We start from the raw sequence: 24,076 nt of genomic DNA, 5'->3' as shown, positions 1-24,076 counted from the left end.
CTATTAAATATGTTTGAGGTTCATTGTGAGCAAAGGGTAGATTGAAAGGTTTGGACTCATTAACAGAACCTACCGTCCATGCTCCTTAGCTCTTTTCATGCCCTTCCCTTTACTTACCCCCACCTTTCACTGATCTTCCACATGTGGCCTTCCCGCATCTTTTCTTCCGAGCTTTACTCGCGTCTGAGCTCAGAATGTTCTCCCTTGCCTTTCAAACCTTTTCTCTTCATATGCCCATTTGCCTCACCTCTTTTCTTACCTGGCCTTTCTGGTGGTTTTTGGCCGTCAATGTCCTCAGCCCTTTCCTTTCCTGGCTTTTCCTATTGAATGCCTTTCTACGTCCAGAAGAGACTTGGGTGGCTCAGAATACTGATAGAACACCTGTAACATCGTGTCCATGCTTAAACTTGCAGGCCTGTGAAAAGTTTGATAAATGTAAATGGACCTTTTATCAGTGATTTTCTTTTAGTCCTGGTTCGTGCATGCTGAGGCTGTATTGGACAACAGTGTTGAGTTATTTTAGGCTTCCTATCTTTAGAGAACATTTGTAGATTGGTGTAAATAATAGTCCTTGATGCTGGGTTTGTGCTTAGCCACTGAAAGCCGGGTCTAAATTCAACCCTGAAAGCTTAGTGTTAATTTGCCCCCTTGGAGCCAGGTGTGATTTCAGTGCCTCGGAGCTAGATGTAATTTCATTGGAAAGTGGGTGTAACGGACCAACTTGATGCTAGGCGCAAATTCATCCTTGAAGCTGGGTGTAAATCCTGACTTTTGAAGAAAGATGTAAATTCAGTAGTGTGTACTTTAATTGAATTTGCTTATATATTTAGGCCCTTTAAAGGGGGAGGCATGTGGGTGTAACGTTAGCACCTTAAAGCTGCGGATGTAACTTTAGCCCTCTGACGAAAATGGTGTAAATGCAGACCCTTGAAGCAGTGGGTGTAAATGTACTCCTGTGAAGCTCGATATAAATATTGCAAATTCAACCTCTAGGAGCTATATGTGTAAATTGAGCTCTTCACATTTGTGTACAAATTAAACCACTAGCATCTAGATGTAAATTCAGCCCATTGAAGCGTACCTAAATTTACCTAATTGAAGCTGTGTATGCACGATTTATCCCAGAGAGAGAGAGAGAGAGAGAGAGAGAAAGAGAGAGAAAGAGAGAAAGAGAAAGGGAGAGAGGGAGAGTTTTTTAGTCTGTTGGTGGTGGGTCTAAATTGGGCCGCTTTGTGCTTGCTTAATTGTAAGTACAGAACACAGGTTAATGCACTCCCTTCGTAGTAGGTGTCACATTTAGACAATTGAAAATGGGTAACTTGAGTCCCTGAACCTCGGTGCAAATTTAGCCCCCAGAACCGGAGTGCAAATTCAGTCCTTAGAAGCTGGTTGTATCTTCGAAGTTGGATGCATGTTCTGTGTCTCCAGCTTCGGGTGTAATTTTAGCCCCTGGAGCTGGTTTTAATGGGTTGTAAATGCAGCCCCTAGAATCTTCCTGTAAATTCAGCCTTTTGAACCCGGATGTAAATTCAGTCCCTTGAAACTGCGTGTAATTTCATCCACTTAGTGCTGGTTGTATGATTCAGACCTCCGAAGTTGGCTGTAAATTTGGCTGCCTGAGCATTGATGTCCTCGAGGCTGGGTGAACATTCAGACTCTTTGAACATGGGTGTAAACTTAGATCTTTTAAGCTGCGTATACATTTCAGCCCCTTGAAGCTGCGTGCGAATTCTGCCCTTTTTGGCCGGATGTAAATTCATTTAGGGCTTAACATCGTGGGCTTTATTTTGGCATAGATGAAGGAAGGCCATGTGTTTGACAAATATTCAGACATTATTTTGGTCAGTTTGGCTGCCTCTCTGAGCCCTTCAGCCTTGATCCCCTTTATGACCGCAGCTGACAGAATGACAATATTGACCGGCGGCTCTTTGTTACTGGGTACTCTGACCTCAAATCTCACAAAAGCAGCAGAGATTGAAACCAGCGCCTACTCGGGTGTCTCAGATGGTTTAAACTAGAAGTGAGCATGATTTTTTTTTCGTTTTTTTTGCACACATCACAAAATTCTGCTAGAAATTTTGCAAAATGACAATAGGTTTACCACGTTTGTGTGAAAAACGTCACATTTGCACCAATGTGTGTAGCACATAATCTTATTTGACCTGAACAAGACGGTTCCACATAAAATCTAGTTCAAAGCAAAGAAAACAGCGAAAAGGGTTGCCTAGAGTTAACCTGCACTCAAATGGCTTGCGTATATTTCCCCTCTTTCTACGTTCTATAAGATTGAAAATTATCACGTAATTGGAAGAAAAATGTGACACAGACGAAAGTAGCTACAGTGCTGAAGGTGAAAACTGTGAATTCTGACCATTCTGTTTTTTTCTCTTGTTTCCCAAGAGTCCGACCACATAGCGAACTGTCTTGACAGAGGTGGCCCAGGGCAGGTGATGGAGATGCCAGATCACAATGGCATTGGCTACCCCCCCAGGTCGTCGAGCAGCGATCACCCCCGGACCCGCACGCTTCAGCGACATCACACCATCCAGAGCAGCGATGATGCCTATGTATGTCAGGTGTCTGGCTGCATACAAGCCATTGCTCATCAGCCTGTCAGTTGACTTGCTAACAATGCATGAAGAGGTTTGATTGGGTAGCGCTGCTGAGGTTGACAAGAACATTTCTTGTTCTGCATGGGATGTGTTATCACAGGGGTAGGAAAGACAGTAGTCTTGAGGAAGTTTCTTCTTCACAGTCTAGTGGCATCTTTAAACTTAAGATGTTATCGATCCAGCATGTGCAACGTTGCTATTGTTGGAAACACATAGCAGAAAGATTTAACATCATGAGGAACTTTGAAACCTGGAAGGTCTAATAGCAAACAGACAAAGGCTAGCTTGTGTCATATAAAGGTTAAGAAACCTAAAAGCCCTTATATCTTGCAAGTTGAAGGACCCCAGATTCTTGTATAGAGGCCAAGGCATTTCTAGATATGATATAGAAACCGGAGCACCTTAGGTACATGGATGTCAATTAAGGCTAGCAACTCTTGCCATTGGCTCTCCCTTTAATACCTTTGGTGTTCATCCCTTTTTGTTCCTTGTTCCAGGGGTCCTAAATACAGCCCATTATTTGCTTTTTGTAGCTTTCACTCCATGTTCTTCCCATAACCCTTCAGCAGCAAAGTTATAATTCCACCACATCACCACCAATATTTCAGGATGACCACTATATTGCCAGGCATTAGAACATCAATTGTAATTATGATTAAAAAATAGCATAACTTGATTTGATTGCATTCATTAAAACAGTAAAGAATGTTATCTAATTTAATATGAAAATTAGTAAATATTTAAATAGAATTCAGAGGAGTGTTTGGGAGATAGCCCTCTATTACGATACAACAAAGTCATTAAATAATACATTACTCAATGTAATAATTAATATTAATAGAAAAAGTTAAATGATTAAATTAAAATATGTATAAATTAGGAAACAATTTACAATTAGGATTTACCATTAGGCGATTTACCAATAGAGTTATATTGGGTGAATAAGGGGAACACTTTAAAAATAGTTAATGGGTTAGCAAAAGAGGTGGTTCAAGTAATAATAATTAGAACAGTTAAATGTATGTAAAGTAAAAAAAAATGTACAAGTTCTATTTAGGTTTAAAAAGTAATTTAACAGAATAGAATTTATGTGATTTGACACGCGTGAGCTAATGGTAAATTATTTTACTTACCTTGATGATGCAGTGGCCCACAGTGTAATGCAGGTGACTTGCTATCCCATGATGTAGTAATACATGATATAATAACATAAAACCACAGCAGTAATAAGGCTGTGAAGGGACTGTTGGGTGGCAAGGTTTCTACCGCATGTGATATTATCAGGGGCTTGAGGTACATGGAGGGACTCCAGCAACCATTTGTTCTTTGGTGAGTAGACATCCTTGCACTTGATATGCAGGTCGAATTACAATACAATCTAGGGCCTGATCTTGTGTAGGCAGTGAGAAAATGCGTGTCTGATATTGTGCAGAGGGGACCTCAGTGAGTCCTAAACATCTTGCGGAAGATTGTGGGCTGACAAAAGACAGGAAAGGTCCTCATGATGTAATCAGATATTCTACAAGCCAGAACTTAATTGCGGCTCTTTTTGAATGTATCGCTCTATATCACTTAGCAGTCACAGAACCTATGTTGAAATATATTTAAGAACAAATTAATTTGGAAATCAGGAAGAAGTACCAGCTCTCCCCACAGCTCACCTTTTCAAAGATAATCATTACCCCCCCCAATCCTGCCTTTCTCAAAATAAACATTTTCGTTTATTTTTGTGTACGTTAATTCCGCCTAAGCTTACTTAAACTTAATTGTTTATGATCAACATGAGTTCATCTATTTGTCACTGTATCCAACTCCTGCAGAGCTACAGTTTTGTTGTTATTTCATCGCAATTGCAGTAGTTCATTTTTTGAAAAAAGATCTCTTTGCTTTGAAGACCAGGGATATCATGCAAATGCCTGGTATTCCCAGACAACTTCTCCTGTCAAATAAAGATGCAGGAGGTGTGGGAATGGCTAGGCCTGGTCTATGGCTTTTGAGCCCTTCTGTGCCTGATCGAAAAAACACTCAATGTGATCAAGGCCACTCGAGCAGCAGCATCACCCTTGCAATTTAAGTGTGTTAATTTTTATTGAGGAAAACGAAATTCACTGAAAAATAGGTGCAAGTAATCACTGGAAAGTTAGTCTGAGTTGAGAGCTTCTGAAAGCACAATTTTGGCTTGAGTTCTCAACGATCAAGTAAATGATTTACCTTGTTGCTACCTCCCATATCTGCAATGTGCAGTTGTCCTAGATGTGTTGTTGGTGGGTGCAATCGATGTGCTTGTGTTGTGGAGATGACTTGTGCAGAAGACTTGCTCTCTTTGTGATGCTGTTCTGTGATTTTGGCCGGATTCATGAGTTTGCTTTTCTCCTTGCATTTTACATGTTATTCGGTGCTGCTCTTATGAGTGTTTGGCCCAGTTTTGTTGCTCCACCGAACTTTGCAGTGGCTGCAATTGTATTTTGCTTCTCTGATATTATTTAGCCTAGCTATGTTGTGCTCCTAACCTCTGGAGTCAGCTCAAGTGTTGTGCTGATGACACTGTGTAATACGCCTGGTTTTGTTGAGCTCCTGTCAAGTGAATTCCCGGTCCAGTTGCTGGAATGTGCAGACATCTTGTTGTGTATCTCTGCTCTTGCTTGCAGTCAGCCTGGTTTTGTTGTTCTGATATTTTGGTTGTCTGCTTATTTTTGCTGTGCAATTGTTATGTGTACTTTCCGTGGTTGTGCTGTCCTGCTGCAGTAAACTATCATTGTGGTATGTAAACTTCAAATAAAATGTGCCTCATTCTGTTGAGCAGGTGACTTTTGCAATCTGTCAAATGTGAAGCCTGCCTAACTCTGCCTTGTTGTTGTGACGTACATTCATCGTGGTTGTGTTGCTTTTGTGCAGTTTGTGTGATTATGCTGCAGCCAGACCCATTTTACCTGGTTGTTATGCTTTTATGTGGAGTGAGCCTGGTTGTGCTGTGCTGCTAGCTGAAATGTGACTCTCCCTTCTCTTTTGATTTCTCCCTTGCTTTCCGCCCCTCCAGGTGCAGCTGGACAACCTAGCAGGGATGAGTCTGATGGCTGGGAAGGCTCTGAGTTCAGCGCGGATGTCTGATGTAGTCCTCAGCCAATCATCGCTAATGGCTAGCCAGCAGCTACGAGACGGTGAGCATGAAGGTGAAGATAGCCTCTCAGCTCTGATACATTATTGTGACAGGCTGTAACAGAGAAATGGTAAAAGTGCCTGATTGCTATCATTGGTTCCAAGCAGTGTCCAATGTCTAATACATTTGTGCATTGTCTGACAACTGTGACTGTCTCAATGCGGTGTCAGCAGGCTCTCATGTGCCAGGCGGGGCTCTAGAGCTGTTACAGACTGTATACTCTTTAAGCGAGAACACTGTCAGCAGAGTCAGAAGCCTAAAATATTTGTGTACTGTAAATGTCTACAGGCTAGCACAGGTTTGTTGCTGTTTATGAAGGTGAACATTGATTATGTGCACTGTTTGAAGACTAAGACCCTCATTATAACCCTAGCGGTCGGTGTCAGGCTGGCGGTACTAGTCACCTTATTGTGACCGCTGCGGTTCTGCCGCGGTGTCTACCGCCATGGCGGTCCGGCAGTCGTAATCCATCAGGGCATCGCTGCAAGCTGCGCTGCCCTGGGGATTTCGACTCCCCTTACCGCCAGCCTGTCCATGGTGGTAGACACCGCCATGGAAAGGCTGGCGATAAGGGGACTCGGGGTGCCCCTGGGGGCCCCTGCACTGCCCATTTACTTGGCATGGGCCTTGCATGGGCCCCCAGGCATAGCCCCATTGTGCATTTCACTGCCCAAATTTCGGGCAGGGAAATGTGCGACCCGCTGCACATCAGCATTCCCGCGGGCTCTATTACGAGCCGGCAGCAATGTTGATGTGACTTTTCTGCTGGGCCAGCGGACGGTAACACTGTTACTGTCCGCTGGCCCAGCAGAAAAGTTGAAATAGGCAGCCAGACATACCGCCAGCAATGGCGGTATTCTGCCGCCCGCAGCCTCTGCGGTCTTTAAGAAAGACCGCCGAGGTTGTGATGAGGGCCTAAGTCTGCCCTGTGCTTTATCCAAGGGCTAGCACTGGCCAAATGCCGTGTCTGAGAGCAAACACTGGCCCTGTGCAATGTCTGGGCACCTTTACATAGCCTGTGCAAACTCTGAGAAGCTGATGCAGAGTATCTTACAGCCAGTACAAGGCCTGTGTAGCGTCTGAAGGTCAGCACTGGGCTTGTGCAGTTTCTGATATCCAATACATGCTCTGTTCACTGCCCAAAGGTCAACACTTGACTTTTGTGGTGTCTGACAGTCAGTCCTCAGCTTGGCTTTGTGAAGCAGTGTTGCCTTGCCCTTCTATGTTTTTCTCGATAGGCTGTGCCTTTCCACTCCTATGAGCTAGACGTTCATATGAACCTAGTGAAGGTTACTCATTTGTAATGTTGTTGGGCTTTGGTGTCTTGAAGGCATCCTTGTTGTAAAGTGTACTGTTTATCATAACTGGGGTCCTTTACCTCGTTGATGATTGCCTCCACATATGTATGAGTATTTCTTGTGTAACTGTTGGTGTCTAGGAGCCCACACATGATCATCTCCTACCGCCATCCCCAAAACCAGTCGTCTTTCTCAGTGAGAGAGATAGCCCACTATAGAAATTTGATGTTCCGCCATATCCACTGGCAGAGTGAAAACTACTTCAGTTACCTTCATGTTCATATGTGCATTTTATTAGACAATGGATTCCTGCCTGCAGCCATTCCTCATTTCATGTGAGACAACCTAAGCCAGGATAAGAGGCAGCATCTCTGCTTGGCCTGGATTTATCATGCAAATTCAAGAAGTGGTGAACAACTGATGGCTAGGCCTAGGGATGGTAAGTACTGGGGTTTTACTCTGCAACCAAGAGGGCAGAACATTGTGTGGATGATGAACACCCTGTTCACATTCTACTGCCTGGGTTACTGTACTCTTTTTGTTCTATTGAATCTGGTGCTGACTTCAAGGCATCTGCAATGCGGAGGAGCGCTCTCTAGCATGGTCCTGCGGCATCAGGTGTCCCTGCCTCTCCAGGCAGTCCCACACCTCCTTGGCTTATGAAGAAATGAACTACAGTGCCCACCACCACCTGCAGATGGGCCAGAAACAAAAGAGCATACTGGAATTTGAGGTTCCGCAAATGTTTCTTAACAACCAAAAGTCTCACTTTTACATTATAACAAAGTCATGTAGTCCGGGTAGATGCTCACCAGGCTGTCCTAAATCCACCAGCCCCCCATGAGTGGATGCTAGTTGTAGAAAATTGTCCTGGTAACTGAAATTGAGCAAACGGGCCACAATTTGTCTGTATGGTGCTCCATGCACGGAGGAGTGGGGGGGCGAGTCAAAGCCTGATGTGCCCTCTCCACGGAAAACGGTGCCATCACCTTTCCCCCAGCACCTCAGAGGAAAGTCATTGCTCCACAAAGAGTTACGTTTAGGGTCCCTTTGCCTTCTCTGGGACCCCCACCAAAAATATATTGTTGTGGCGGGAACATCCCTCAGCATTTTTCACCCTGTCTGATAAGACTTCCACCTCCCTCTGCTATCTGGTCAGCCTATCCTCATGGTCTGTCACGGACAGTTGAAGGCGGGCCGCAGTCCACTCAGTTTCCGTGATCCTGTCAGCCAATTTGGTATAGTCCGCCCTCAGAAAACCCACATCATTTACCACTGCCTCAATTTTATGCGCCAAGGCATCCTTGGTGTCCCGGATGGCTGCTAAGTTCTTGGCCATGTGGGCTATTCATCCCCCAATGGAGCGTGACCCTCCACGGTCGTGACCGCCTTAACCAAACAGATTTAGGCCTATATCCACCAGGTCTTCCACCAGTGGCCAAATGTCCGCATGTCCCTCAGCAGTCCCACTCGTGGGGCCGGGCATCTTGGCCAGATTGGGTGGGGCTTACAGTCAGCTCGCTTCCAGACCCTTGAGGGCTTGATGTCCCCCTCCGGGAATGCCTATGACTCCAACAGGAATCTCAGTCACTAGTTTCTCTCTGGCGCCTACTCCTTGGCCCTGCCTTGCCAGAAAGGAATGCTTAAGGCCCCAACAACATTGTGTCCCTTATCTGATAGAGACTTATAGTAGCAGATTCCTTACCTTAGAATTTCCCCCAGGCGTCCAACTGGATCCGGAGATTTTTCTTGGATCAATACCCTTGCGCGTTGGTAGGTGGCGTCGGTCGACTCCGCGGGCATTGTTGGCGCCGTGATGACGTCGGGTGTAGTACATATACGCTGCCCTCGCACAGTGACGTCAGTTCTTTTCTTTCCGCGCCACGCGCTGATCCGGAGAAGAGCTACCCTGGCTATTTTTTGGCCTAATTAACCATTTTGGTGAGTTTTTCTGTGAAAATTTGGTGCGTCGAGGATGTCGCCGAAGACCGGTTTCAAGCCGTGCGAGGACTGTCATCGTATGACTGTGGTGTCTCGAGCGTGACCACGACCATGACCCGAAGCCGTGCTCTGAGTACCGGGCCATGCACCCAAAGGCTTTGAGAGAGCGGTCCCTAAAGCTCATGGCAGCCCGGCACTCGACTCCGCGTAGGTCCCGGTCTAGCTTGAGAGTAAGGTCTTGAGATCGGTCGCAGAGTCATCACCACTCGTCTACTTCCAAATCCTCGGGTCAGGGTAAGAAGAAGAAGTCCCATCGCTCTCCGACTTCGCCCCGTCCCTCGGCCCGACGCAACGCAGGAGGAACGTCCACTCACAAGGCCTCCATCCTCGGAGCCTGCGTTTGGGTCGACGTCGCTCTTCCTCGAGTTTCCCAGAGCCGGAGCGACCCCCGCCCAGCTTAAAGAGTTTTATGAGGCCGTGCGCCTCATCTTTGGGCTGTCCATGCGCCTTCGGGCTCAAGGGGTTCGGCTGAGGGGCCTTCGGTTTCCACGTCGGCGGCTTCGGCTCAGGCCACCAAGGTCATCTCCGGATCCGCACGCGGATCCACACCGGCGCCAGTCGCACCCTTGAGACCTTCTCCTGCGCCGGGATGTTTGTCGACGTTCCCGATGTCGGTAGTGCCCCCTATCGACGTCGATCCAATTCTTATGCCCGACAACTCTGAGTCAGAGCGGTGTCGGCTGACGTCAACTTCGATGGGGCCTTTTCACCCCAGGTTGGATTCAGACCCTTTTTCTTATGGGGAGGTATTGGAGGAGCCCCTGGACCCTTATGAATACCAGGATGACCCTTCTATGGACTGGACTCAGGAATTGGGCGACGCCAGAGGTCTGGATAGTTCTCCTGCCGCTGGCATGCTGTCTCCTCCTACTGAGGCTATGGCAGAGGGAGCAACTTATGGTATGGTGTTCAGTAGGGCAGCTGAGGTCCTTGGTCTCGAGCTTCCCACTGTTGAGGTCAGGTCTAATCTCTTGACGGAGGTACTTCAGCCTGGGGCTTCTACTTCAGAACCCCTTTTGCCATTTAATGAAGCCCTCACCAATGTCCTTTTGGGTACCTGGTCCAAACCTAACACAGGGACCCGCTCCGAACGACCCTAAATTCCTGTCCCGACACCCCATGTCTGAGAGTCTTGTTATCCAGGCTTCCTCTTCTTAAGGCGCATTTCCTTCCGCACCCCCGAATAGGGAATCCAAAAGGGTGTAACAGTTTGGCGAGAAGTTGTTTTCTTCCTCCAGTCTTGCGCTGCGGTCTGTGAACACCACATGCCTTTTGGGCTGCTATACCCACTCTTTGTGGAATACGGTTGCGCAGGACCTGCCGTGGATACCAGAGGAGGCCCGTGCTATGTCTCCCAAGCTGTGAACGATGGGAGAGATGCGGCAAAGTTCACAATCCGTTTTGGGCTGGACAGGACCGACTCTCTGGGCAGATCGGTTGCTACGACAGTGGCCTTACGACAGCACGCCTGGTTGCGTACTTCTGGTTTTTCTGGGGCTGTCCAACAGTCACTCATGAACATGCCCTTTGTTGGCTCACGTCCCTTCGGAGACAAAGCGGACTCTGCCTTGGAGAGATTCAAGGATTCCCGGGCTATGGCTCGGTCCCTCGGTCTTTTCTCTGCCCCTCACCCCACACAGACTGCTTTTCGCCCCTTTCGTCGCCACGGAAGGGGCTCTCTGTCGCAACCTCCACTCAGCCACTGTGCCGCCTACGCTGTTCAGCCTCTGCGTGACCGGGGATGGGGTATCCAGACAGGGAACCAGAGGTCTGCCCAGTCCACCTCTGCCCCCGCTGCAGCCTCCAAACCCTCCTAGTCCGTCCCCTCACTCCCGTCCAGTTGGTAACAGAATTCGCCATCACCTGCCCCACTGGGAAAACATCACCACGGACATGTGGGTTTTGCAGATATTTCGAAAGGGCTACTCCCTCCCTTTCAAATCTTCTCCACCAACCATGCCAATATCCTTCAGTCACCTTCCAGAGGATCATTTAGCGCTTCTCTGCCATGAAGTTGCAGCTCTCTTGGTCAAGGGAGCTATAGAAAAGTTCCCTGTGCCAGAAGTAGATTGTGGTTGTTATTCCCGTTACTTTCTGATACCAAAAAAAGGACAAGGGCTTACGTCCTATCCTAGACCTTCGGGACCTAAACTACTTCCTCAAGAAGGAGACATTCAAAATGCTCACCCTGGCTCAGGTTCTGTCTGCCTTGGACCCAGGAGACTGGATGGTATTTGGACTTGTAGGACGCATATTTCCACATCCCCATCCGGCCTGCCCACAGATGTTACCTATGATTCATGGTAGGTCACGAGCACTTTCAGTTTACCGTGCTCCCCTTCGGCCTTACCAGCACCCCTCGGATGTTCACGAAAGTGATGGCGGTGGTTGCAGCTCATCTGTGCAGGTTAAGGGTCTCAGTCTTCCCCTACCTTGACGACTGGCTGTTGAAGGCAGACTTACCTCAGAAAGTCGTCTCCCACCTTTACACTACAGCGAACCTCCTGCACACCCTGGGGTTCACTATAAACGTGCCGAAGTCACACCTGACTCCCTCTCAGACGCTCCCTTTCATTGGAGCGGTTTTGGACACAGTGCTGTTTCGGGCTTATCCTCCCGAAAAGTGAGTCCAAAACATTCAGGCTATGATTCCGATCTTTCAGCCTCAGTCTTGGGTTTCGGTGAGACTGACTCTAAAGCTGCTGGGCCTCATGGCCTCCTGCATCCTGCTAGTAACACATGGCATATGCAGGCTCTGCATTGGGACCTGAAGTTCCAGTGGGAGCAGCAGCAGGGGAATCTCTCTGACATGGTCCAGATCTCGGAGGGGGCTGCGAAATACCTGCATTGGTGACTTTCGAACCTCCATTGGGTCCACGGCAGATCCCTCTCCCTTCCCCACCCAGATCTCTCTATAGTGACAGATGCATCACTTCTGGGTTGGGGTGGCCACATAGGGGATGCGGAGATCAGAGGACTCTAGTTTTTGGCGGAGTCTGGGCTCCATATCAACCTTCTGGAGCTCTGGGTGATCAGGCTTGCGTTGAAAGCATTCCTTCACTCTCTCAAAGGGAAAGTGGTGCAGATGTTCACGGACAATACTACTGCCATGCGATACTGCAACAAACAGGGCGGAGTAGAGTCATTGACCCTTTGTCAGGAGGCACTACGCCTCTGGACATGGCTGAAACATCAGGGCATTACCCTGATGGTTCAACATCTGGCGGGCTCCCTCAACACCAGAGCGGACAAACTCAGCTGTTAGTGCACAGCCGATCACGAATGGCGCCTCTATCCGGAGGTGGCGCACCGTCTCTTTCAGCAGTGGGGAGAGCCTTGGTTAGATCTGTTCGCCTCCGGAGAGCATGTGCAATGTCACCTGTTTTGCGCGTTGGAGTTTCCAAGGTGGCACTCGCTCAGAAACACTTTTCGTCTCGAGTGGAACTCCGGCCTCCTTTCCGCCTATACCTCTTCTGCCCAGAGTTCTCAAAATCAGGAACGACCGGGCCCAAGTCTTCTTGGTGGCTCTGGACTGGGCACGGAGGTATGGTACCCAGAGCTATTGAGCATGTCCATCGATCCTCCACTCAGACGGCCTCTTTGGGTGGATCTTCTGTCGCAGCAACAGGGGACGGTTCTTCACCCAAACCTGTCCAACCTCCGCCTTCATGCGTGGAGATTGAGCGGCGACAGTTGACTGCTTTTGCCCTTCCTCCCGAAGTCTGCGATGTTATCTTGCCAGCCAGGCGTCCATCAACCAAAACTGTATACGTCTGTCGTTGGAATACATTTGTGGCATTGTGTACCAACAAAATCAGTTGATCCACTTTCTGCCCCTCTGGCCGAGGTTCTTATGTTCATTCTTTCTCAGGGCTCTGCTTTGGGCACCCTTAAAGGGTATTTATCTGCCATTTCGGCCTTTCTTAGGCTACCTGATCAGCCCTCACTCTTTAAATCTCCTATTGTGAGTAGATTCCTAAAGGGACTCACCCATTTATTTCCTCCCACTCCATTTATCATGCCTCAGTGGGACCTCAGTCTTGTCCTTACTTATTTGATGTGTACTCCCTTTGAGCCAAGGTATAATTGTCCCTTGCAGCTCCTCACCTTCAAAACTGTCTTTCTTGTTGCAATCACCTCTGCTCGCAGGGTGAGTGAGCTGCAGGCCCTTTCCTCAAAGCCTCCATACTTGTCTGTGCACCCAGACAAAGTAGTGTTGCGCACTAAGGCTTCTTTCCTTCCTAAGGTGGTTACACCCTTTCATGTAGGCCAGTCTATCACTCTGCCTACTTTCTATGCAGCCCAACATCCTTCCCATGAGGAGGAGAGACTCCAGCACCTGGACCCAAAAAGAGCGTTGGCGTTCTACCTCAATCGTACTAAAGATTTCTGGGTGGATGATCAACTCTTCGTTGGGTATGTGGGTGCTAAAAAAGGAAAGGCAGTGCAAAAGCGTAACATTTCTTGATGGGTGCTTCTTTGCATCAAAACGTGCTACGCTCTGGCCAAGAAACAACCTCCTGAGGGCTTGCATGCTCATTCCACCAGAGCAACTACTGCTTCCACTGCGTTAGCATGCGGAGTTCCTATCCTGGATATCTGCCAGTCAGCTATGTGGGTGTCCCTGCACACATTTGCTAAATCACTACTGTCTGGACAGTCAGGTCCGTCGGATGGCTACTTCGGTTGTTCGGTCCTGCAGGACTTCCTAGTATGATCTTGGTTCGCAGCCCACCACAGAGGATGGCATTGCTTGGGTATCTATTCTGAGGTAAGGAATCTGCAACTAGAAGTCTCTATCGGATGTACAAGTTACTTACCTTCAGTAACAACATATCTGGTAGAGACATATTCTAGTTGCAGATTCCTTACCGCCCACCCATCCTCCCCGCTGGCAAACTGATTTCTAGGGACAGGGATTCCCCCTTTCAGGTCCTTGGTTCTGGCGCACCAATCTCAGTGTTCTTAGCGGCTCTGCGCTTTGGCGTGGAAAGTCGTTGAAAAAAACAGACGTCACTGTGCGAGGGTGGCGTCTATGTACTACTCCTGACGTCATCACGGCGACTACAATGCCAACGACGCCCGCGGAGTTGACCGACGCCACCAACCGACGTGCAAGGGTATTGCTCGAAGAAAAATCTCCAGATCCAGTCTGACGCCTAGGGGAAATTCTAAGGTAAGGAATCTGCAACTAGAATATGTCTCTACCAGATATGTTGTTATCGAAGGTAAGTATTTTGTACATTACTGCAATCCCTTCTCTCTTCCACCTTCCATCCCCCCCCATTTTGAGTCAGCACTCCAGGGGTCCCTTCCTGCTGCCTCATCACTCATCTCAGGAAAACTGAGACGCTCATGGGAACAGCGCTGCGTCATTACCAACGGCTGGGTCCACAGCAGCACCCTTGTTAGACTTCATGCCCTCCGGCGCCTATTGCTACCTCTGAGGCTGCCCAACCGCATCGCCGCTAGCCCTGACACACAGCGCCAGCCTCAGTTGTATGTTACTCTAAATTGAGCCCCCTCCAGGCCCCACTTGATCGTCTGTGCCTTCTGCCGCTCCTCCAGACTGTCGACAATCAGCGGTTGTGGGAAAAATTAGGCCTGCAGGCTGCTCTTTTAATATTGCCTCTGAGCTCACCTCAGGCATCACTGCTCCTAACTGTTTCCCCAATCAGCGGTAAAGGTGCACGGGGATGAGGCAGATGGCTCAGAATGATCACACCAGCGGGGGTGTGATGTCAGAGCTCCAGGCTATGTGTCCGATTCCATTGGCACCGGGAACACACGCCAGCTCTCTCACACCTAACCCCCATCCTTATCCTCCTCCTTCCTTGCAGTCCTCACGTGTGCCTCACCACTTTGAATGTGCCTTGGTTTTGGCAGATATTCCTTTCTCATCTGACTTCATATCCACCTTTAGTTAAAAGTGATGCCTGGCAGATGCTCTCTGCTTGCTTACACTCACTCTCTCCATCTTGAGTACACAGTGGGATTAGCAGTTTCTCCTTATTCATTTGCATTCCCTCACTTTTAGTCACTTTTTTCTTCATCTACACTTCAATTTCCAGTGCACATTGAGTTTGGTAGACGCTCCATGATCGCCGCCAGCCCCTTTTCATCTTGCAAATGCAGTGGAATCGGTAATTGCTCATTTCTCTCCCAAATACCTGTCTCTCATTGGTTAAGAGTGGTGTCTGGAAGGCATTCCTTGCTCCCTGGTGTACCTGGCCACCTTGAATGTAAAATAGTGTTGCTAGTCACTCATTCTTTGCCTGCAGTCCCTCTGTATCTTAACTTCATAGTTTGATTGGTAGACTCATGTTTGTGTCTTGCTTTTACAGATGGCAATGAGACGGAGGACGAACCCGATGTGGATGAGAGCCAACACTTGCCCAGCTCTTGCCATGTGTCCACGTGTATTAATGACGTGCTGCTGACCTACAAACACCCTGACCTACCTTTCGGCATGGAGCAGGCGGGAGTGTAATGGGAATGAGTCTGTAAGTAGTTCAGAGTGATAAATACCTTGTCTTGGAATGAACTGGAGAGGTGAGACTGGTTTGTTCAGAAGGCTGAATGTGATTTGTTCTAGGGGAAGAGGGAGCTTAGAAGGGTACAGTGGTGAGACTGCAGATCTTTGAAGATAGGTAAGCTTTCAAATGACATGGGGCAAGGCTGTTTATCTCTGCAAAAGGAATGAGATTTGAAAGGTAGATGATCAAGATGGTTTATTCCAGAAAAGAGCAAACTTGGACAACGTAGAGATGTGAAGCTAGTTTGTTCTTGAAAAGGGCAAGCTTGACAGGTTACGCAGTGAGGCTTGTTATCTGTGGCAAAGGAGCAAGCTCTGAAAGGTATAAGGTTGATCCTGGTTTATTTTGGAAAAGGGTATGCTTGAAAGATGAAAAGGGGTGAGGCTAGTTTCTTTTGAAAAAGTTCAAAATTAAAGGCTGTTTAGCGATAGGAAAGGGAATAGCGGTGTTGCTGGTTAACTCAGTAAAAGGAGCGAACTTTGGAAAGGTAGTGGGGTGGATCTGCTTTATTGTTGAAAATTGCTAGCCTGGAAGAGGTAGTGAGTGGAGCCGGTTCCCCGTCGAGAAGGATGAGCTTTACACATTGCAGAGACTTCTTGTAGATCTGTCTAGGCTTCTACCTAGAAGATCCAAGGTTTTATCCGTGTGTCACCAGAAGCAACTAAATTCTTGTTGGATGACTAGGAGGTGAGAATCGTGCAGCAAAGACAGCTATTGGCTGAGATTCTCAAGGTGTTCCTACACTCTGATTCTCAGATACTAGGTTCTTGACGGAATGTGTGTGGGGCAAGGGACTTTGTCTAGAGTGACCATCCCTCCAACTGCTGCAAGCCGAAACTAAGCATATAGGCAGCAGATGATAAGATTGTTCCCTCTTCAATAGACAGCTTCACTTGATGTCCCTTGATAGATCCTTTTCCAGCATTTTTAGACTGTCACGATGACTGTTCTGTTTTTTCATACATTTTGTCTGCGTTTATTGGGGGCAGTTCATTGATGAAGTCAGCTTAAATGGATTATTAACTGCCTTACAGTAGGAATGCATTGAATAACTTGTAGTAATTGGTAAGCCTGCTTCCCCCCCTCCCTTCAAAGAGTATTGTCTTTTAGTATTTTATCTAGTTTGAAGCCGAAACAGTAAGTAAAGTCCATAGTCCACCTTTCCAACCATCCTCCTGATGATCCAACCACCTTCCCTTCTCTATGGCCTTATGTATAGACAGGGAACAGCAGAGGTATGGCTGTTCGGTTTGCATGTGCCTAGTATCCAAAAGTGTAGCTCCAGCCATGATTTGGTGCCTCTTCTATGATGGGGGATAGTTCATGAGTCTGAAGGATGGAGGTTTGGCTGTGGACTACCAGCAGAAGAGTAAGTAATTTGTGCTCATCCTAACATTGAAGTAGACCAGTGATGTATTCATTTAAGATTTAATCCTTGCCTATTAATTTATGAGATCATCTCACACATGCATTTGTCTGGCAGGTGCTTGGATGGCATGTGCAGTGATTTCTTATAGGAATGGATGATAAGTAATCAAGAGTAACTAATGTAGCTTTTTCTCCTCCCCTCCCACTTATTTTATTTTCTACATGACACTGTCTTCTTTCCACCTGTTCATCTCCCTCTGTCTGATCGTTCCTCCGTTTTCCTGATCTTCCCCTTTTTATTCTGCCTGACTTCCCTCCTCTCACTCTCCCTAACTTTAATCACCACACTTCGCCTGGCTCCCCTCTCCACCCTCTTTTCTGGCTCCCCTCCCCTTACTTTGATTCGCCCATTTTCTCTCCACTTAACTCTCCCCCTTGTTCCATCTGACCCTTCTCTCCCTCTGCTTGACCCCTACTCTCCCTCTACCTGACTCCTACTCTCCACGCCTACCCTCCCTCTGCCTGACTCTTCCCCTCCCTCTGCCTGACTCTTTACCTCCCCGTCTCTTCACCTCCCCGTGCCTGACTCTTCACCTCCCCGTGCCTGACTCTTCACCTTCCCGTGCCTGACTCTTCACCTTCCCGTGCCTGACTCTTCACCTCCCCGTGCCTGACTTCTACCCTCCGTCTGCCCGATCATTCCGTTTGTCTTCTGCCTAACTCTGCACGTCACTCTGCCTTTTCTTATCACAGGTGTTATGTGGAGTTTTGACATGACAAGGTCCCATTTTTGAGCTGACCGTATCGAGCAGCATCGCACCAAATCCTCGTCTTGTTTCCTGCCCGGCTGAAACCCGCGGGCTGTGCTGCGCAGTCCGTTCACCCTCATGTTTTTTAATGTTTGCCTGCCTGCCAGGAAGTCGTGAAGAAAAGCAAATGAGAGAAAATCACTGTTTAGCAAAAACTGAACGAAATTTTCTTCCTTTTCAATTATTATAATCCCTCCCACCCCGAGTATCAGCTGGTGTTGGAGCATCATGGGGGCAGGGACTGGGGATGATGGCGCCATCCTGGTTTGGGGACAACAGGCTTAAAAGTCAAATGCAATCACCGAGGAAGGCGTTTGAGCACATGGCGTCAACGTATGAGCAATAACAGAGAGCTGTTCAACCCATCTCGAGAACATTGGGAGATAGGTGCAGGGCAGAACTGTTTATTTCCACAGCTCGGCGAGGGAGCAAGCAGGAACCACCTTTCTGAACGAGTAGACTCAAAAAGAAACGCAAACGATAGAACTACATTAATAAATTGGATTTGAACCGCTGGATACTTGTGATGTTGCAACTTGCAACACATGCATACGCTCTTGTAGAGAAATTTAAAGACCGGACTCATGTAAAACAGAACAGTGCAACTGACTCATCCTGACATCGCAACAGTAGCATCAGAATGGCCATCAAAGGTGCAATAGAGCCTTGTTCGTTTATCCTGCTGCGCTGTTTATGCTGAACAGCTTTTAAAGAATGCACAAAAGTCGGTGTTTGTGCAGGCAAGTACATAAACCTATCCTTAGGCAGGGCAGTATTGAATCAATTGTCGTGGCTGTGGTATTTGTCAGCATTGGCGCGCCACAGGGTTTGTATTTTGAAGAATCCGTGTTCACCCGTGCGAGTGACTAATGCTGCACTACCCACCAGTGCGTGCCAGATTGCCCCAGAAGGTAGTGTTCACATTTGTTGTCACACTTAGATATGGTACCACTCTTTGTCAGATGCAGTCACATTCCATAAGATGTATTAAATCCATCCTTTCAGCTGCACTGCCAAAGCCAGTTCAACTTACTGTCTACACACCATGACAAGAGGGCAGTTTCTGTGGGAGGCAACAGTCCGTTGTTGGCAGCAGATGCAGGATAATTGTGGTTGATTTTATCGATTGCAGCTGTTTACGGGTTTTTAGGTGGCTGTGGCAAACTTTGAATGAATGCGACTCACTGTGGCCTCTCATAAATGATTGTGGATAATGGTGGGAGAAAGCACGTCATCATGGACAGCAGTGGCTGATAGCGTACGATCGTCAACGCATGTGGTTGTGACTAATATTGTTCCAACTCATATGATTGTGACTTATATGGAAAGACTGCAGCTGATCGTAGCAATCCCCGAAAATGGATGTGTCTGACTCTTGGGGCTGATAATGGGTGATCCTGGCTGATAGTGAATAGTCATGGGTGATGATTGTTGATTGCAATTGACAGCAGATGATTGGACCTGTTCTCTTGCAGTGGTCACTGGTGGATCGTGATGAATGCTAAAACTCTGGTGACTTATACCCAGCGGTGCTGACCATAGTTTGTAGTGGCCAGTGGTGACCTTTTGTAGCTGTTAATAGCCAAAGTCGACCATAGCTCCTCCTCGGATTTAGTCTGGGTGGGTTCTTCCCTGCTGACCCTTTCCATACATCATGTGTATCACCCTTCTACAACACACACTGGCCGCTTCTCTCCCATCTATTGTCCATCCTCTTGACATTCATCTGAATTCCTTGCACGCACCAGAACCGTTGCATGCAACACTTCTCTGCCAATATGTTGTGTCCTTTCCTTTCTCTACAGCTCACTTCTAATCTGCATGTCTTGTGTGGAAGTTCTCTCGCTCTATTGATACATAGCGCTCTTGAACCCTCCATTCTTTGCGTTTACTGATCATTCTTATTTCCCCGTATTGTCTGCTCTTTCCTTGTTCTCATCGCTCAGTTTTTCGCATGTGGTTTCTGCTGTTTTCACTGTTTTCGCTCTCCTTCTGCACACTCCACCCCCTGCAAGTCCCTTGAACACGTTTCCCTTTAACATTACTCTGTTCATGGTTCCAGTCTGTTTCTTATATACTACTCCAGCCATCCATACCAAGTTTTTGTTCCTGCTGCATGTTTTTGTTTACTTTTTACATACTATACATCACCCTGTCCCAAAGAGCACCATGCCTAATGAATGGTACAACGTTGTTTACCCTGCTACATTCTTTAAGTACATGACAAATGTTCACTGCATTGAAATCTGCCCATCGCTCTCATCCGCTTTAGAAAGTTTTATTCTGACCCACCAGCGAACATGAAGCACGAATAACTTGCGCTGGTTGGAAGAGTGAGTTTCTGGCACTGATGGACAGTGCAAGTAGTTCGAACATGCGGGCAGAGTGAGAATCAGGGGATTGTTGACAGTATAAGTAGCTGGCACTGGTGGGCAGTGTAAGGAGCTGGCACGTGTGGGCAGAGTGAGACGTTCACAGTCTCTAGCGGACTTCTGACCCATGTGCTCCCTTGTCAGCACCATATTCACACCTTACCTTCACCCAAGCGCCTAGGTGTTCCATTTAGCGCCTTAGAGAACAGCCTCTCTTTTTGACACACACATCTCTTTGGCATAAGTCCTCTCTCGAGCATGGCATGATCATTTGTGCATATAGGTGCCAACACACACCTGCAGGTTTATTTGCAGCCTTCTCTCCTTGTTTTTAATAACCTGCAAATTTAGGTTGCACGACTCTGGTTGTACATCTTACTTTCCGATCAGGTGAGAGCTGCTTTTAATAAATGTTTGTTGTTGTTATAATTATTATTGATATTAATATAAAAAGCGAAAGAAATTTATGTTGTAAAGAAAGTGTCAGCGTGAGGACCTGCCCTCCTTCCTCCTGTAACGCCCTGCGTCTTGCTGGAAGTATTTGATTCCTTCTTTGAGTTTGGAGCTGTGAGACCATGCGCTATTGTGGACGTTTTGTTGTCATCTTCCGTTAGTTCTTTTATGCAGCACTCGCAGTAGTCATTTCTTTGGTAACAACCTTACTTGTTCTTCTCATTGGTGACCTACTTGCTCGTAGTGGGTGAGTGTCAAGGTTGAGTCCCCAAAACACTGCATGTCATTATCCTGTTTTTATTAGGAAAATCAATTGACTGTCAGCTTCAGCTCTGTTAAACAGGATGTGTAAGTGCCCGGTCTGCCAAGTTTCCGTCTTCACCTACTGCCAGTTTTGTACAGTATGAGATAGCCTAGGATGAAGTAAACTCGCTGGAGGTTATTTCCTCCCTCAGCCATTGTGATTATTCAGCCCAGGTCCCTAACTTGAGACACACTGTGTGATAAATTATTCAGCAGCAGGCGCTCTCATCACCCCTGAAAATTATTTGTTGCAATGTGTAAATCTGTTTGAAAGGGTGGAAAAAAAGCAGATTTACCTAGCAATAATTGTATCTGCATCCTAGAGATTACGTGTCCCACCAATCTGGGTATAAAACAAACTGGGTAGGGCACTTGCTGATTTCTTCTGCCAAGTCGCCAGGCTACCGACTATACTGAATACTACTTCACTGGTGGATTTTGTTGGGCTTCAGACACCTTTTCAGCCGTCCCCTGAAATTCTACTGAGTGACCCAGGTCTGTCCTTCCTTCAGGGTTTGCTATTTGTCTGTCCAAACCATAATGGCACATACTGAAGCTACTATGACACAGGCCACTGCATAAGACAAGTAAAAGTTGAGTGGAAGGAGGACAAGGCAGTGAGGTCTCCACACCGCATTAGTGTTGCACTTAGGTGAAAACCTAAATGAACTGAACATTCCACTGTTCTGTTTCGTTCACGTTTCTTTCAAACATATACTCACAACAGATGTGTGTTCCATTGACAATAGATTGACGTTGTATAATGAAGATACCCAACATAAGCTTTTATCACATCCCCAAAAGGCACCCTTAATAACTATCTTAGAGATTCGGTAAGATGGTTCGAGACATGGGACATCCAACAAGCATGATGGGCAGTTAGTATGTTTCTTTGTCCATCTCTGTGCCGACAAACAATACTGGCAAAGTGATCATTAGAAGAGAAAAGGAGAGGTCATTGGCCGGGCCAAGCCCTGAAATATCCACAAGCTAAGATGTCAACAAGACTTCAGCTAAAATATATCTTTGTCACCCTGATATGACTCCAAGCCCCACCCTGGTTAACTTCTAGTCTTGACACAAGACACTTACTGCACAACACTAAATATGCATACACAGATAATTGTACACTCAAGCTTTGTTGCTAGAAGACCTTGGTGGTACAGGTCTTAGGTTATATTTCTTCAGGCGCATAGTGGTTCCTTGTGCACCAAAAAAAGTACCAACACTGAGTATCCATTTTCGACCAACAGTGTTGTCTTGTGGAGAACGAACTTGTTTGTGGGTGGACTTGAGCCCATTTGAACAATGACAGTTGTACTCATTATGAACGAGTGAAAACGGACACCAGGTGCAACCTTCGTTGTAATGCCTCAGCGAGCCATTTTTTAGGAGACAAAAAGTCCCAGTTAATCTTGTGGGGTGACCTCCTGCCCACACTATGTACCTGCGTCCTCCTGTAAAATATTCACGGCTGCAAGTCCAAGGTTCGCTGTTTTCTTGGCGAAAAAAGCAAGTGCTGCAGTTATGCCCAGGTGAAGGAGAGGCGTCCCATCCCTTATGCGGCCTTTGAACTGTCCTGCTATCTCAAGAGTTGACAGTTGAAAGGTTATAACTTGCACGATGATACGTGGTAAATAAATGCGCCCCTGTTCCTAATGGTTTGTGTTACAATCCATGACGCCATGCCATACACTGTTCACAACCCCGCCATTTTAGGTATAAAAACACATTTCTCACAACATTTCGTCATTGTTGACACTCACCATTTACGCCACTGGGGGAAACCATAACGTCTATTTTATTATTTTATTCTTCAGATCTTGAATCTGTTCTTTATAAAAAGAAAGGACATGGGACCGCGGACTCACTGATCTTGCGGAGCCCTCTACCCCACTCCCACAATGATGTAAGAACTGCCAAAATGATTGTTCTTGAGTTCTGCTCCTAGAATACATTAAACTGACAGTTTGTTTAGCCCTGTATGCACACCCCAGTGGTGTAAATAGCTCTGTAAATCTTTTACCTCCTTCGTTTATTTGATTCCACTATGTTTACTTAGTGGTATTGTGTATGATAATTTGGCTGCCTTTTTAAAAGTAATTGTTTTAAAGAAAAAAAAAGAAAGAAAAAAAAGCAACGAAATCCCTGACTTTATCGGGCCTGCCAGCTCTCATATCACACTTTTAAAAGTTTTCTATCATTGCTTTGTATTGTAGTAACCAATACACGCAGTATATGTTGAATGTATATTAATATACTTTGCTATTATTTCTGTTTTTTGGAAATGTCCGAAGTATTTTTTTCTTTCCTTCCTAATTTATGTTGGAAAAATGTTTCAGTGCTATTCAGTCCATATTTTTGTGGGTCACTTGCAACTAGTAATTTAGTTGTAAAGTGAGATTTATGACAAAAATAAACTTGTGATGATGACCTTGTCTTTTGTGCGCCTTTATTTCTGTTTCTTCTTGAGTATGAAGGGACGGAGGAGGGCGGGGTTGGGATTGCAAAGGTCCATGAACTAATAACAGAACAACCTATACTGATTATGTTATTAATCTCCCGGTGAAGTATGCAGAACCCGATGGACCACCATAAAAATGTGTTTAGTTATTTTACCAGTCTGAATATGCTCGCTTTATTATGACTTCACCAGTTGTGTTTGGCCAGAATCAACCCTATGGCTCTTGCTTGTTAGAAAATGCAAGGCCTAATTGGTCCAAGTGAGTGTAGAACTGCTAGAATCAACGCTAATTACCAACAGTCAATGTACTATGATTTTATGAAGCCTTCTTGAACATGAGCCCCCCTGGATTTTGAGGTCCAGTTGTCAATTGGCTGCTAAAGACATAAGGTGTACCTCCTAAGCTCTCCCTCAAAGAAAGTCTTTTATGGCTAGTGGTGTACCACCCCTCAAAAATTCCAGCGAGGTCAACAGTGCAGCTCTCAAGAGAGACAGAGAAAGGACAAGGGCTCAGAAGAAGACCAGATACGTTGCAATGGTAATCTGTCAAGACTAATTTTAAGCAATCGGACTGACACAGAAATAATGCATTTTGCCTGTGTTTTTGCCCACACCCTCCTGGGTGTTTTGTCTTCACCCCTTATTCAGACACTCTGTAACACTGTTTATAACTCCCTTTGCACTAAAATGATCAGGACAAGCA

General features: G+C 46.6%; 1 protein-coding gene across 5 annotated transcripts in view; it reads left to right on the top strand.

Annotated features, from left to right (window-relative positions):
- SIK3 (SIK family kinase 3) overlaps nucleotides 1–23,239 on the top strand; it is a 585,214-nt gene extending 561,975 nt beyond the window's left edge. For 4 of the 5 annotated variants that reach the window (XM_069224967.1, XM_069224965.1, XM_069224966.1 and 1 more), the window contains exons 22-25: nucleotides 2,401–2,567; nucleotides 5,650–5,782; nucleotides 15,413–15,571; nucleotides 17,726–23,239. In XM_069224967.1, coding sequence (XP_069081068.1) covers nucleotides 2,401–2,567; nucleotides 5,650–5,782; nucleotides 15,413–15,558 — 446 coding nt within the window. In that variant the 3' untranslated portion in view covers nucleotides 15,559–15,571; nucleotides 17,726–23,239. The remainder of the gene's footprint in view (nucleotides 1–2,400; nucleotides 2,568–5,649; nucleotides 5,783–15,412; nucleotides 15,572–17,725) is intronic. The other variant, XM_069224969.1, reaches the window with a different exon arrangement.
- Nucleotides 23,240–24,076: the final 837 nt, after the last annotated feature.

This window comes from Pleurodeles waltl, chromosome 3_1 (genome assembly GCF_031143425.1).
Source record: "Pleurodeles waltl isolate 20211129_DDA chromosome 3_1, aPleWal1.hap1.20221129, whole genome shotgun sequence".
Classification (NCBI taxonomy): domain Eukaryota; kingdom Metazoa; phylum Chordata; class Amphibia; order Caudata; family Salamandridae; genus Pleurodeles; species Pleurodeles waltl.
The sequence above is the reverse complement of the archived record's forward strand: the minus strand, read 5'-3'. Positions and strand labels throughout refer to the sequence as shown.